This window comes from Saccostrea echinata, unplaced genomic scaffold (assembly GCF_033153115.1).
Source record: "Saccostrea echinata isolate AGI-Se365-2 ecotype Australia unplaced genomic scaffold, CSIRO_AGI_Sech_v1 ptg000056l, whole genome shotgun sequence".
NCBI lineage: Eukaryota > Metazoa > Mollusca > Bivalvia > Ostreida > Ostreidae > Saccostrea > Saccostrea echinata.
In genome coordinates, this window is record NW_026889805.1 from 8,738,718 (window position 1) to 8,755,324 (window position 16,607).

At 32.4% G+C, this 16,607-nt stretch overlaps 1 protein-coding gene across 1 annotated transcript; it reads left to right on the plus strand.

Annotated features, from left to right (window-relative positions):
- Positions 1 to 9,918: 9,918 nt before the first annotated feature.
- LOC133173114 (temptin-like) lies at positions 9,919 to 11,202 on the plus strand. Its single transcript, XM_061308045.1, has 3 exons — positions 9,919 to 10,358; positions 10,695 to 10,908; positions 11,044 to 11,202. The coding sequence occupies exons 1-3, from the start codon at positions 10,182 to 10,184 to the stop codon at positions 11,103 to 11,105; spliced, it is 453 nt and encodes a 150-aa protein (XP_061164029.1). The 5' UTR covers positions 9,919 to 10,181; the 3' UTR covers positions 11,106 to 11,202.
- Positions 11,203 to 16,607: the final 5,405 nt, after the last annotated feature.

Genomic DNA, 16,607 nt, shown 5'->3' on the forward strand with positions numbered 1-16,607 from the left:
TTTCTTTGCGAGAAGTGGTTTGATTTCTTTTTATATAGGATAAAAAACTTTTTTAACATTTATTACAATCTAGTCGGAATAGCCTTTACGGCTGAAAATTTCATCCTGAAATTTGTAAATAAATGAAGCAACATTAAGATTTGCAGGGGAATACGTTTTTCAACATTACATTATGTTCATATCAAAAAACTGTAACTGCATATATATATCGGTAAATATTTACAAAACCATTTTGTATGTTAAGTCTTAGAGTTGACATCGATCTTTAAATTTATAGTTAAGACATTACAACGGTAAATTTGTAAGCGATATAAACAATTCTTAATTGGTCATATTTTTATACGATGACTGGTACGTCAAATATCAACAAGCCTGGAAAATCAGATATTTCGGACGGTCCCCTCGCGTTTAAGTCTCTCTCGCTTACTTACAACATCACTTTGTGGACTGACCTCGAACATAAATCATATAAATCGAGAATAATGAACAAGACAATACATAATGCCTGGTATGACAATGACTATTAAGCAAAAAATTTCTTTCATGCAGTACCTCAACGTACTGTTGAATCCTGTTTTCGCTTTCGGAGTCAAAGAGGGCAGGCGGTAAACCTAGTACTGCCGACTCCCGACTCTCTCGGTTCACTATTAATATTCGAACAGAATCGCTTCAAACTTGCCAGACACATTATCTACGTTGAAATATATTCACATATATATGCACAATTATATCAACAATATTATGTATCCTTGTGTGCCCATATTTCGACAGTCAGTTTTATTTCAGATTTTGACAAATTCCGTCATCGTTTGCATTAAACTCAAAATAAAATTGACTTGGTCTCCATTTCCAAATCACGATTGCGTAAGTTAACATCAATGAATCTTCAGTCTATGCAGACTTTTATGTTGCAAGCTTTTTACTGGTAATACGACTCCAAGGATATTTTAAAAAGTGAGTTAACGTAAATCGGACATTATTCTGAAAACTTTATGAAATAAGTCACTTACCGGTATAAAGTAAATTTTGCATGTGAGTGATGCGATTGCAAGTCTTCCGTAGTACGTTTTGTTTACAAAGATGATTCCATCCTATATATATATATATATATATATATATATATATATATATATATATATATATATATATATATATATATATATATATATAAACAATGCTACGTATGATAATGTTATCTTACTTGGCACACCTCGGCAGATTGTTTGATGAGGGTGACGGAATCATCAGAGATTTGCCATATGAATGTTATCATGGTTATCTGTCCAAAAACGGTAAAATCTAATTCTAAATTATAAATGCAGAAATCTAAGAGGGATACCGTTACATCGAAATGCTCAATTTAGTCCATAGATTCCATCAATTCGTAATTTTTTTGGATAATTTGTAATTTTGTGAATTTAGTTCAACATAGTTTATGTGCCTGAAATATCGACGAAAAAAATTAATACGAGAGAGTGGGGATTACTAGCTTTACCGCTTGCCGTCAAAACACAAAACGCCCATACGACGTCGCAATATCTGCATTTGGTTAAATTATTTTCAATAAACTCCCTTATGCATATTTTCATGAACCATTTTCATGTGGATCAGTTGATTCTATCTAAGATGTGTAAATTATATCCCTATGGAAGTATGATAGAGGCCCATGGGTCACAATTACGGGGGTCAAAACTTGAATCTACAAAGCTTGATAATGTTTTGCACATTGATATCACTAATCATGGTTTCGGTATTTATTTCCCGACAAAAACTCAACTATTGGGGTATATTATCCAACAATACCTTCGACACTGGAATTATTTCTTAAATAAAGCTTTAACCATAGTGTTATTTTTCAATATCATTTTTAAGAAGACGATTTTTTTAAATATAAAAACTCAGAATTTGTCTATTTCTTTATTTTCCCAATCGATCCCCGTGTTAGAATACAATTAAAATCTCTTTGGCATGCTGGATTGATCGAAATTGGTATAGTGATCGATTTCGGACGGACATGATCTATGTACTCCCCCCCCCCCCCCAAAAAAAAAAAATCCTACAGTCTTATTATAAATATGCATACGCAAAATAAATTTAATAAAATAAGTAAACTGGGAAATAAGTCACAAGGAATACAATATATCTTTGAAATATGAAAGCCATAGCACCAACCATTCAAAATTTATGATCAAGGTTAAAGATTTTCGAAAGAAGGTCAATCGCTAAGTTCAAAATCAATAGGTCATAATTGTTGGTACCTAAGGAAACTTTTTGTCACTAGGAATACACTCGTGAAATTTAACAGCCCTAGCACTAAATATTTAGCCAAGGTTAGAGTTTGATAAAAATTTGCAAAAGTGGGTCAAACTCCAATGTCAAGGTACCCAAGAAGGTCTTGTCACAAGAAATACACATGTGAAATGTGAAATTCCTACCTCCAACCAATCAAAAGTTATGGGCAAGATTAAAGTTTCTGCGGACAAACAGACAGACAAACAGACGGACGGACAGAGCAAAAACTACATGCCCCCGAATCTCTGATTACGGGGACATAAAATGCAAAGTTGTATTGTTTGAAGTGCCAGCAATGTATGCCAAACATCACAGAAACCAGGTGGACGGCTGAGGTCGATACGCTGTCTCCAAAACTACTCATCAGTCTGAGGCCTGTTCAACAGAGCGAACGTTCGCGAGCGCTCGCCAAAATTTCTTATCCCTTCAAAAGAAATGTTCGCGAGCGCTCGCTCTGTTGAACAGGCCTCAGACTGTATTGAACGCTTTAGAGTCAAGTTGTTAGGCTGCAACTGAACGCGTCTTCATATCAAAGCAAGCTGACTGCGATTTGAATTCATTGTTTCAGTTGTTCTTCGTCAGTTCCTTGGCTATAATAGGCATCTAAATATTCTTCTCCAAGCAGAGAATTGTAAACTTGTTAACGCACAAGACGATCGAGGCACAAATCTTGATCATAAACATTCGAGAAAATGATGATAGGTTTCTTGTTTTGTACGGAATTAAGGGTTTTGATAATCGCTCAGGAAAATCAGGTTCCTGATTTCAAACTACGAGCAGATAATATAAAGCTATATGGAAAATGCTTGCAGCAAATCTGTAAAACAGTATTTCAGGGTGAATTATGTTTTGCAGTACATGTATATTAATATATAACCCCCCCCCCCCCCTAAGAACTCGTGATTGAAATATTCTTACTTCATCAAGTTTCCTCACAACAAAAACTGAGGTATACATTACCAGGCATTTACGCAAGTTACTCGAGGATGGTATTTCCTTTACATGTATATTGCTATTGGATATCACTTGAATTGCTGATATCACAATTTTTAATTTTTGGTCTTTATATTTTTGAAGACATTTTGAAAATAGTTTAGAATTCACAAGACAATAATAACTTTAAATATTTTTGGTATGTTTCAAAGAGATACAAAATCAGATATTCGACGAACGTATCGTCAGACAATTGCTATCTTAAAACACCTAAACTTCAGGAGTTTACAGGGGCTTCGCCCTTTACCCACTGGGGGCCTCAAGGAAGCCTCCAGATCCCTTGCTTTGGCCCTAGTTATGGCCACGATTTCCGCTATGATATCTTCGACATGCAGTCATATAACTGGGTTGAATTTTTATATCGATAAAACTTACTAAGTAAATAATTTCCATTGAGTTGGGATCGGGATTTTAAAAAAATCTCATACACAAGTATGCACAGGTAACGGAAAACATTCTGCATAGTAGGGTTCATTTTGCGGAAAGGTAAAATTTATGAAGGGAATTAAATATTTTCGTAAATGTAATATACGAGTAGGTAGTTTCAATGTGGAGTCGATATGCAAACCTCGATAGATTCCGCCACCTATATACGATGTGCCATCAGTATCAGACTGCAGGTGCGCACGTAATAGGACAAGATCATCCATCATTAAGGATAGAGACATTTCATAATTAATATCAGGGATTAAAGGTTTCACTTTCTGCTACCTAATGAAACTTGTGATATTTTTTTCCATGTAGAAAAAAAGAAGGAAAACTGTTCACATTTCCTTCACTGTAAAAGGACACAAAACTGACATTTAAAATGTGTTTTCAGCACCACATACAATATCAATATTTATACCATGAAATGTATCAAGAGGTGCTGAAAAGATAAGATATTGTTAATTCCATTAGAACCATAATGAATGTGACAAGGAATTCAAATAATTTCAACAATTTTTCAAAACGCAAATTACTTTATAATTCATAATTTTTTTTGATAAAAATTTCAGCAGGAAAATTCACATGGAAGCCCTATAAAATTATTATTATTTTATTATTATTATTATTAAAAAGGACTTCCTGAATATCATTTTTCGTCCTTGAGAAAAAAATAATTAATTTACTTTAAAAAAATATTCTCGGGCTGTTTTTCTCCCATTATAGACAAATATTTATATACACATGCAAAATTTATTTCCTTCCAATAAAGTAACGATTAGTTAATAGATTTATTTACTTATAAAGTCTATATATATTTCCTTTCTACCTTAGTTTTATAATATCGGTATGTTGCTGCATTGCTTAGTAACAGTCGAGAATTCGTTTCTGCCAAATTGACTTATGTTGTTCCAAGATAGATTCAATTAAGAACATTCCTCGTAATTTTCATCAAATGAGAATTTACATTCATTTCTCTTGTATAGGATACTTCCCATATTCAACAGAAAAAAAAATTGAAAGTAGTATAACTTTATCTTGAGACCACACAGAGACGTTTACACAAATATTATTTGATATTACACTTTTTTCCGATGAAACGGTGGACTAGTTGTAGATAAACCCTTAAGTGTCACTATATAAATAGTTGGAGTAAACTTAATGTCGAGAGTGATCAGAGAAAGAAAATAATTTTTAGGATTCTACAATTACTAGCAGTAGTATCTTTATTGGCGTATAAATAACATACAGTATAGCGGGAATTTTTGGCGGGGTGCTAACTTTGGCTTATTTAAGCGGTTTTTAAGCAACCCGCTAAAATTATAATCGCTGAATTTGCACCCTTATAGGTCTAAGTACTGAATACAAGAAAAATAACTTTGATCAGTCTTTTGTTAAACAATGTATCTTTCATGTTGTGTTGGTTTTTACTCAAACTCTTGCTTAATCGGTATTCAAACGTTTATGAAAAGTACTGAAAAATCATTTAGATGAACTTCCTCTTTTTTTTTTTTTTTTACAAAGCGGACCTGTGGCCGCCAAAAAAAAAATCCGCCAAAATTACTGGCATACCTTTGACCAAGCAAAACGCCAAATTTTACACCTGCTAAAGATAGCCGCTATATACGGTACATTACCATAAAAGTATTAAAAATACTTCTTAACATTGATCAACAGGTTTTGGAGAGTTGCTTTATAACAAAAAAATAAATTAATAAATTTAAAAAAATAATTTAAAAAAACTCATACAGGAATATTGTTAATCTTGTTTAAAGGTAAAGTTTTCTCTTTTCCTAAAACATGAATTAAGAAGGCTTGGGGTTGTGGCCATTTTCAGACTATATTGATCTCCTTTAGAACAAGAGTTCCATATAAAGATATACAAAAATGATCAAATTTTAAAACTAAAATTTATGAAATTTTTCTTTGCCAAATGAAAGTTGACAGCTTAAGATATCATACCTAAAAATTAAGTTATATCTGATGGTTAATTTGTTGACCCCCCAGCCTCCTTAAGCAGTTCAATAAGTTTTAACATACAAAGTCTTACGAAAAAAAAATTAATATATTTTTTTCTTAACTTAGTATAAAAATTACAGATTGAAACAAAATGAAATCCGTCTTCTATTTCGTTTGATGGACAAAATATACATTTTCGTTCATTTACAAGACTTTTCTGCCGGACTTAAGGATTTCCATCCCTAATAGGACCTAATTCTCTATCCTTAAATATCCATCACGTATATAATACCCATGTCAGCATATATCTTGCTGTATAAACGTACTTACGTATATGCAATAATTATTCCTATTTTATAAGCATATTTGCAGCTAGTCAGGAGCAGATGCTAAATCTCTTTACTCTTATGCAAAAGCAAAGCGTGTGTGCTAAATGGTTCATCCATGGTGTTTCTTGATGGAGAAAGATTTTCAGAGAGCCTTCTGAGAATGAAAAGACCAGTATTAATCTAAACTTTCTTTATTCTTTATCGTTGCGAGTTATCTCGCTTAAATCAGGTGGTATTGTTTTTGTAAAAAGAACATTCGTTAATTTATTATAAATTATTGATTTCTCCAGTAAATACTTGTGGTTAAAATTCATACTTAATAACAAAATGAATGAAAAATTGCTTTTAGATGCTATCTACATACCACCAAAAAATTCTAAATAAGTATCTCGTGATGCATTCGATGAGAGAGAGAGAGAAATATGTTCGTTTTTCTAATAAGTATACGTTTGTCTAATTGGTGATTTTAATGCAAGAACTGGGATAGACCTAGATTACACAACAAACTGTGACATTTATTCAGATTTTATACCTGAAAGTTTGTATGTATTAGAATTACTACATATTCCACTTCAGAGAACATCTAAAGATCTAGTTATGAATAATTTCGGCAAACTTTTACTTGATTTTTGCAAACATGCAGATCTTTTTATTTTAAATGGTCGCATGGGAAATGATAGACGCACTGCATGAAATATGAATGGAAAATGTTAGAAAAAATTATCAAAAAATGTATATCAAGGCAGAATTAAAAAGTAAATGGTGTTCTAAGCCTTTTCTTGTCAACTTGGTGTAAGACAGGGTGAGAATTTATCCCCTATTCTGTTCTCTATCAAAATGAATAAGAATCATTCCTCATCAATAGTATAACTGGCCTGGAGAAACTATCTGAAATGATTGAGAATGAACTTCATGTATATACTTTTTGCTCTGTTATATGCTGACGACAATGCTACATTATCACATTTGCTGAAAACCCTGAGTCATTTCAATATATGTTGAATTGTTTTTACGAATACGGTATTGTATAAAATGACAGTTAAAAGTCAATATTGATAAGACAAAAATTATGATTTTTATATATATAAAATAACTGTTTTATTGTACCGAAACAATATTAAACCAGATACTCAGAGACACCAACTTTATGATTTACTGGGAACTAAGTCAATTTCCACTTATCGTTAATATTAATGTGAGAATGATAACTTTTTGGGCAAAACTCTATTTTTATCGAACGATGGATAAATTTACTTACAGACCAAACTATTCAAAACTGGAAAAGTAATGGTTATAATTCATCTAAGACTATTAATTATCGAATTTAAAGAAATACCTGAACCAGAAAAATATCTTGTTATCTTGCAATTTTCAACTTTGCTATGCAGATTTAGATCAAAAAAATTTAAACTGCCTATTGAAACTGGGAGATGGAATGGTATTCCTAGAGAACAAAGGTATGGCAAGTCAAACGTTGCAAGATTCGATCTTTTCCATTTGTATTCTATAATTTTTCATTTGCATTGTAAAATTTTTATTTGTATTCAGTAATTTTTCAATTGTATTGTTTTTTTTTTATTTGTATTCTATAATTTTCCATTTGTATTGTATAAATTTCCGTTTGTATTGTATAATTTTAATTTGAATTGTATAATTTTTATTTGTATTGTACAATTTTTCATTTGTACTGTATATTTTCAATTTGAATTGTATAATATTCCATTTGTATTGTAAAGTTTTCCATTTTTATTGTATACTTTTCTATTTGTGTTGTAAAATTATACAATACAAATGGAAATTTATAAAATACAAATGGAAAATTATACAATACACAAAACTTTTCATTGAAAAGTAAAAAAAAAAAGTTATAGCCAATTACAACTTAAGCCGATAAGATTCCAGAGAGAGGATTAAAATTAGTCTTTAGATATCTCACATATATTTTCTCATAGTGTATAATAATATAAACCTTAGTGTTTTTAAACTCTTTCATTCGGATTGAGAGAAAGTTAGGGTCATTAAACAATTAGCCAATCAGAATTCAGCACACACGTATAAATGCCCTTGCATTCAGTTTTGATAATTTTATTATGTAGGAAAATATTGTACTTATCTATATTCCAAATTTTGTCGTTTTAATGAAAATTAAGAAAGTTATGGTCATTTAAATTTCCATCCAATGAATTTGCAGAGCACGTGCATGCTCCTGTTTTCAAGAAACATCGTACTAATCATATTGTAGAACAACATAATTAATATGTGCCTATATTTTATTTCATATTATTTTGTAAAAAACAAAAAATAAATAAATAAATAAACAAACAAACAAGGAAGATATTGATTTTTTGTCCCAGCAAATCAGAACGAAGCACACGTAACCCCATACTTCCGCTCCATACAGATGACTATAGTTCATTTTCGAAAAACAAGAAAGTCGAACAGTTCACATACTGTTTTACAGTCAAGTGACATTTTTTGGACATTACTCATGAATGCGTTATATAATTGTAGAATTTTTCCCGCAGTTATCGTCACGTGTTTATTAGAGTCCATTCGAAGAATGATCCGAGGTACGCAAAGCGCTAAATTGGTGTTTTTGAGGTCAATACGATGATTTAGCCACCGGAGGAATACAATATATTCATTAAATTAAACTCGAGGGACTGCAGAATGAAAGTCGGTGCAGATGAAATAACTTTTCATAACTGCTTCTCTCAATCTACTTTTACTCCAATGTAGAAAAAATAATATACATTTATTGACTGGGTTCGAGGGCAACATGCGTTTTGTCGGACCCAAGAACCAAACTGTTTGCCTGAGGCCGTTAGGCCGAAGGCAAACAGTTTGGTTCGAGGGGTTGACAAAACGCTCTTTTTTTTTAAACGCACTTTTTTTTTTAGCAAAGAATTATATAGGAAACAATTTTTAAAGGTATAACAAATTCTTATATTCACCTGGAAGGTCATGTGAATGAATATAACGTAGTATTTTTTTCTACAATGTTGGAACTCTGCCAATCAGAAAGATGTACATATGTACAATATATATATATATATATATATATATATATATATATATATATATATATATATATATATATATATATATATATATATATATATATATATATATATCTATCTATCTATCTATCTATCTATCTATCTATATATATATATATATATATATATATATATATATATATATATATATATATATATATATATATATATATATATATATATATATATATATATATATCACTATATATATTAGTGAATTTCTTTTTATAATTCAAAGTCTTCAATAGTTACATTTAGTATAAGAGTTCAGAGTTCAATAAGTTTAAGATCAATTACATGTATATATGTTACGTCATGATATTATATTACTAACCTAGACCTAATGTAATCTTGATGCGACATAACGATTCCTTCGTAACTCCTGTACTTACGGCATGTGTTTGCATATCTTTATATCATGTAGTTTTGAAGCGTTAGCAATTTATGGTAATACTTGAGTATAATGAAATATATATATATTATTTGATTGTTTATTCATATTTCTGCACATATACATTTATTGATCTCACAAGCATAACTACATACATGTAATTAATAGTTAGTCTTTGTAACAGTTTTTTAACAGTTTATTGATGTTACAGACTTCACCATTTTTGATTGTTCAACATGTACATACATGTAATAGATAAAGTCACCACATTAATCTGGTATGTTACAAGGAAAATAAAACTGAAACACCATGATGTAAAAATCAGTATCTATATTTTTTTCTAATCAATGTCTTTTTAATTTAATCTACGAATAAGATTTTTTCGAAGAAAAAAAAAACAATAACAAACTACATTTTTATGAACTAATACATATAATTGATACGACAAATGTGCAATTTATATCCACAATGCCATATGTATACTCTGCTAGAAATTATTACATGCATTTATTTTGGCCAAAGCCTCATTTACCAAAAAACGGGGAGTTTTGTTGATTACCAGATGACGTCCATTACCTTCTGATGACAGGCGAGGTTGCGCATAACCAGGTAAGGTAGGGAAATCGTCACCAATTTACACGGACGAATCAGCGCCTGCGAATTTGGCAGTATTTTTAGTAAGCTGTCCCTTCAGCTAAGCGTTATTCTACCCTAAGGTTCTCATCAGACAACATGATACTAACAGCTGTTTTTGGATTTCTACTTGTAACAGTGGCCAACGCATTACCACAATATAGGGATCGTATTTTGAATGGACACGCGGTACCCAACCCATGTTGCCCGGGAAGTATGTGGGGTCGGGTTGGACATATGAGTTCATCTTCAACACAGCTTAATGGCTTTGGAAGAGTAAGTGAATTGTTTATATGCTTTGTATTTTGAATTCGTCTTCTTTGAGTGCTATAGTTTATATTCAATAAATTATATACCAAAAATAATTCAATTGTAAGTGAGCAACTAAAAATGCAGTATCTAGGTATGAAGATCACTAATTTTAGCAGAAATCGAGCTTCTTAGAAAGAAGTGCAATCACATAAACATTTCATTTCTGAAAAAAAAAATAAATTACACAGTTTAAAAATAACGATACCTTCAATTTAAAAAAAAAATTAAATTCTATGAAGTTATTTTCATTAATTATTTTTTTCCCATCGTACGAGTGTACACGATATTTTCTTCTGTTAGGACTTTGCCAGCAGTGGTCATATGTTTACTGAACAGCTGTGTCTGGCCGATTCTGACGGGGACGGTGTTCGGAATGGTCAGGAACTGGGTCTGGTCACCAACAGATACACCCTCCAGACTCTCTGTAGCTTTCTCTCCCAGTATAACATGAATCCTCGAGTCCTCTCCTTCCTTCGATTGAGAGGAATTCTTAGAAACCCCTCCAGTCATCCAGGTGCGGTCATGTTCAATCTATGCAGTAACCCATTGACATGACATACATATTAATCAATTAGGATACTTATATATAAAACAGGTATATTTTGGTTTAGTTTTATTCATTTAAACCGAACCTATTATCATCTTACAGGTATCTGTGATCAAAGAGGACAATTTTCTACGTGTCAACCCCCTCCTAATTGTGGATGTTAACGTGTTATTACCACGTGGTTTAGGAGGAGAAAGAACAGACTGATCCTTTATGTAATGGTTGTACATGCATGTATATATAAAACAGGGTACCGTGTTAGTAGTTATTTAATATTTGATGTTAAATGAATTGGTGCATAAAATCCAATAGATAACCGAATGATTATCTATCTAAAGTGACGACAGCCTACCGAGTGTTTTCTTTACCTTTGTTTTGAGAACAAATAGAATATTATTTATAGGAAAAGCTTGTGAATTGTCACTGATATAGACGGGACAGTCGCTGGCATTTAATGCTCGCCAGAATGTAATACGTGTATGTAAAAGTCATTCTGTACATTAGCGACTAAATGTGCCAAATAGGTATATACATGGTATTTTTATTGTATCCGTGTGTCGTGATTATCGTTACAAAAAATAATTGATATTCTTAGGCCTAATAATAATTATAAATGTTGATTACACCCCCACTGGAATACGACAAGGGTGACGACTTTCCGGCTAATGTTTCTTTTGTTTTCTGACGCATTAATTGCTCTCCTTTCCACGTGCATTTTTCACTTTTCCTGTAAATGAGGTAAACCACAGACACGTATTATAGAGTCTTTGCTAAAATAAAGAAGTAAAACAATATGCATGACAGATTATTTATGTTTTCCATGGAGTCATTTTCATGATACAAACATGCTGATTTGATTGATGAAACTATCATTTTAATCATGTGACTTTTGAATTTCTGCTAATAAAAATTGTAGTGTTCTAACTGAAACGTCTGTTTTGATTTTTGTTACAGAATCAAAGATATCAAAAAGTGGTTCTAATATCGACTTCCAAAATCGTACAAAAAAGTTCGACTTGGTCGAACCAATAAAGAGACAGGTGGCTAAGTGTAGCCTTTGTTGTAATCGTGTGTCGGACATAAAACAAAATTACCTATGTTTCTCGTGTTATTCGTTACTTGATGCGTTGCAGTGTCCCTCTGTTAACTGTTTCCAAGACACTAAAACTTTTATTTCCCTAACAAATGCCCTGTGAAGAAGTCTGTTAATTATCTTGTAGTTTGTTTTTATATACATCTCTTAAATACATACCTAATTTAGCAAACTTAATCAAAAAGGAAGATCTCATTATCTAATTCTAGGAATGTTGGACAGAAAGGAACTTTTATAATGCACGAGACAGGGATATCACGTCAAATTCACAGAACTTATGAGAACGAAGTTTTACAAAGTTGATATAGTTTACAAAATTATTGTAGGATGAACAAATGTTAAATATTTATCTCTATATTAAAGCTAAAATATAAAAGCTCTTAATAAAACCTTTTAATGACTTAAGTTTGTAAATCGTATAGTTTACAAATCAGTAACAAAGATTTAAAATGTCTTCTATTTATTATCTTTGAATCCAAACAAAATACAATGTCTTTAAAACTGTCATTGGAGTTGACACAACCCCTGGCCTTTGACATGGAAACTTTTAGGTCATGGTGACATATCATTACTATCATTTTTAAATATTTTAAATTGATATTAAATTAAGATACGGCATTTTAAAATGATCATGGTGATATGTTGCATGTTGACCTCAGATTTGATAAACAATTTGCATAAGCACATTAAGACTCCTTTTTTTTTCTTCTTTTTTTTGTGCAGGTAATTAAGAATGATCTCAACAGATAAACTTCAAATTTCGAATACATCCAATAGCAACTATTATTTAATTTTTCTATATTTGCATGGTTAACAGAATTTTTTTTGTTTTGTTTTGTTTTGTTATTTTTATTTTTTTATTTTTTTTTTTTTTGCATGCAAACATTGAAATTTGTGTTTATTCTTTTTTCCCTTTGTTTATATGGTAAAGCTAATGTCTGTAAAAAAGCTTTTGAGGATATATAGAGCCGTGTACTACTAGTAACTACAGTACTCTAGAATAATACGGCCTGATAGCTGTATGTCAGTTTACTGTAAAAAGTTGTTGCTCAAGACGGCAAAGCTTTTTGAAAAAGCTATACCTGTTGTATAGAACTATTTAAAAATTATAACGTTTCATTTTCAAACACAACCACGAATACATCGGCCGCTCCTGCGGCCGATAATAACAGATTAACTTCAATATCGTCTATAATGAAAACATGGTCCAAATTGATTCTGAGGAGAAAGGGTCAAAGTCAATGTCTTGTATATTGTTACAAATTGTTTTAGGCCATTATTTCAAAGAGTTGAACTTTCAATTATTTGAAATAAAGCTTTAATTATCGAAACAATTCATTTATTTCTATTGCAATAATTATACAGTTACAGAAAGTTAAAATGCGCTGCAAACAATGCTATATTTAAGTACTTTATTCATATAGTATATTATTTACATGTACTTCATAAAAGGTATACATGTGCTTTATGAGCTTTTCTGATCAAAGGGTGTCCGGCGTCCTTCTGTTGTCTGTAAACTTTTTACAATTTCGACTTCTTCTCAAGAACCACTGGGTCAACTCCAACCAAACTTGTCACAAAACATACTCGAATAAAGGGAATTCAATTTATTCAAATGAAGGGCCACACCTCATTCAAGGGGAGATAATAAGATATTAGAATTAGTGAAAAATTAATGGCATTTTAAAAATCTTCTTCTCAAGAACCACCAGGAAAGATGAAACGTACTAGTATATGAAAGCTTCATTATGTAGTGTAGATTGAAGTTTGTACAAATCATGGCCCCGGGGGTTAGGGCGGGGCCACAATAGGCAACCAAGTTAAACATAGGGAAAATCGTTAAAAATCATCTTCTCAAGAACAGCAAAACCATGGTTAATCCTAATATTATGGAAGTATCCTCAGGTAGTGTAGATTCGAGTTTGTTCAAATCATGACCTCCAGGGCTACAATAGGCAGTCAAAGGAATACATAGGAATATGTCGGAAAAAAATATCTTTAAAAATTTTCTTATCAAGAAAAGCAAAGCCAATGATTAGCCATATTTACATAGAAGCATCCTCAGGTAGTGTAAATTCAAGTTTGTCCAAATCCTGAACCCTCCTCCTCCTCCCCCCCCCCCCCCCCCCGATCAATCTCATAAATACAGTAGGGGATCAGGTGTCTAGGAGGAGTAAGCATCCCCTGTCGACCAGTCCAAACCGTCGTGAGCCCTATCTATTGATCATTCCTTAGTCAGTTTAAGTATAAAAACAATGACCCTACAATTGGTATGAAACATGTCAGATAAAATACGACCCAACAATAGGTTATTTGTACAGACAAGGTCATTATAACGACCGTAGAGTTTGTGGAATTGTCGTATTTGAGTGAAAAATTCTCGAAAGGGACGTAAAACAACAGAATCAATCACTGGGATAATTCGAGTCAAGATTTAAATAAAAGTAAACTTGATAAAACTTCGTCGATGTATCTAAATGTTGGGTTGAAAGTCACAAGAGTTTTCTTCTCTTGTAGAAGTTTTTGACGAAAAGAAGATGGGCGTATTTGGCATGTAATCTGCATGAATCTTGCGTACGAAACCTTTATAGTTTAAATATCCACGATTTGGTCGGCTGACCACAGCTGGACAGCTTTTAGAAAGCTACGCACTTAAAAAAAAAAGTTACATTTACTTTGAAATACCTTGTAACAAACACCTATAAGATTACAGGTAATATATAAATGCAATTGCATGTATATTAAAGTTTCAGTAGATTGGAAGAATTGCTCTCGCTCTCGGCAACTTAACAAAAATTTATCTATTTTAAAATTTTAATTGATCAGCATATAAAATCAAAGTGACAAACGACTGGATTGTATAAAAAATAATTAACGCTTCATGCGAGGATCAAACCAAAAAGTTCTCGATTCCTGAGTGCTTTGTACTGATGTACTACTGAGCTATTATCGCTACACAAACAATATGGATTTAAAAACGTCAATGAAGCACCGCATTTACACAATGATATTTTTTTTTTTGGAAAAAGTTCATTTTGTATGGTCCCTGGGTCTTCTTTCCATTTTTTTTTTTTTTACAAATGTTTGCTCGTTTCTTTGAATTAAAATGTACACAAATAATGTTTTAAAATCATTGAGAGAAGACCCAGAGATAGACATTTTTTAAAATGTAAAATTTTATACCTAATGACTCATATAGTCATATTTCAATATTTTTTTTTCAAATTAAAAGACAATATCTGGAAAATATTTCCCGTTCCTATTTCACAGGAATCTGATACATATTCACTTTTAAAGTACGCCCATATTCCTGCCGAATGCCAATCAAATTCGCCCTCGTTCTTTACAAGATCCATTTTTAGGTCACCCGAGTCACTCAGGTGACCTATTGTTATCTGTTTTCGTCAGTCGTCGTGCGTCGTCCATTAACTTTTGAACATTTCCAGCTTCTCCTCTGGAACTGCTGAACCAGTTTTAGCATACAGTGTATATGAGGGAAGGGGAACAAAATTTGTGAATTTCATGGTCCCTGCCCCCCCCCCCCCCCGGGCCTGAGGGGTGGGCTAAAACCATCAAAATTGTGAATTCATGGCCCGTGGGTCAGGTTCAGGGGTGCTGGTGCTAAGGCAGGGCTATATAGATCATACAGTGAAAGTGCATTATTTGTTTCAAAATCTTCTTCTCTGCTCCTGGGTATTAAACAGACTAAGTAAGTAAATGGTTATAATGAGCAAGGTTGCCTCTTCAAAAATTGTGAAATTTATGGCTCCTGGGTCAGGGGTTCTGGTGTTAGGGCGGGGCTCTATTGATTATATAGTGAAAATGCATTAATTCTTTGAAAATCTTCTCTGCTTCTGGGTATCAAACAGACTAACTAGGTACTTAGTTATAATGAGCAAGGGTGCCTCTTCCAAAATTGTAAATTTCATGGCCCCTGGGTTAGGGGTTCTGGTGAAAGGGAGGTTTATTGATTATATAGTGAAAATGCATTAATTCTTTGAAAATCTTCTTCTCTGCTCCTGGGCATTAAAAAGTCTAACTAAGTACATAGATATGATGAGCAAGGATGCTTCTATTGATTATATAGTGAAAATGCATTAATTCTTTGAAAATCTTCTTCTCTGCTCCTAGGTTTTATACAGGCTAACTAAGTACATTGTAATGATGAGCGAGAGCTTCTTACAAAATTTTTAAAACTTGTGATCCCAGGGTCAGGGGTTCTATTGTTTTTCGGGGGGGGGGGGGGGGCGCTCTATTGATAATATATTGGAAATGCGTTAATTCTTTGAAAATCTTCAACTAAGTGCATAGTTATGATGATGATGGTACCGCTTCCCAATTTGTGAATTTCATGACCCTGGGTCATGGGTTCTGGTGTTAGGGTAGGGCTGTGTTGAATCTGTAGTGAAAATGCATTATTTCTGTGAAAATCTTCTCTGTTCCTGGGCATATCGCAGACAAACAGAGTAAAGTAACAAAAAAGGTATTTTTACCAGATTTTTGAACATCTGGACTATTTGGGCAAATGTTCTGGTCCTAACCAGGGCTCTATTAATCTGTATTCTACTGAGAG

What these genes read in the sequence shown, in the direction of transcription:
- LOC133173114 (XM_061308045.1), top strand. Translation starts at nt 10,182, where the DNA reads ATGATACTAACAGCTGTTTTTGGATTTCTACTTGTAACAGTGGCCAAC. An exon ending in AGCTTAATGGCTTTGGAAGA is followed by an intron (nt 10,359 to 10,694) that starts GTAAGTGAATTG and finishes TTCTTCTGTTAG; the next exon opens with GACTTTGCCAGCAGTGGTCA. An exon ending in AAACCCCTCCAGTCATCCAG is followed by an intron (nt 10,909 to 11,043) that starts GTGCGGTCATGT and finishes ATCATCTTACAG; the next exon opens with GTATCTGTGATCAAAGAGGA.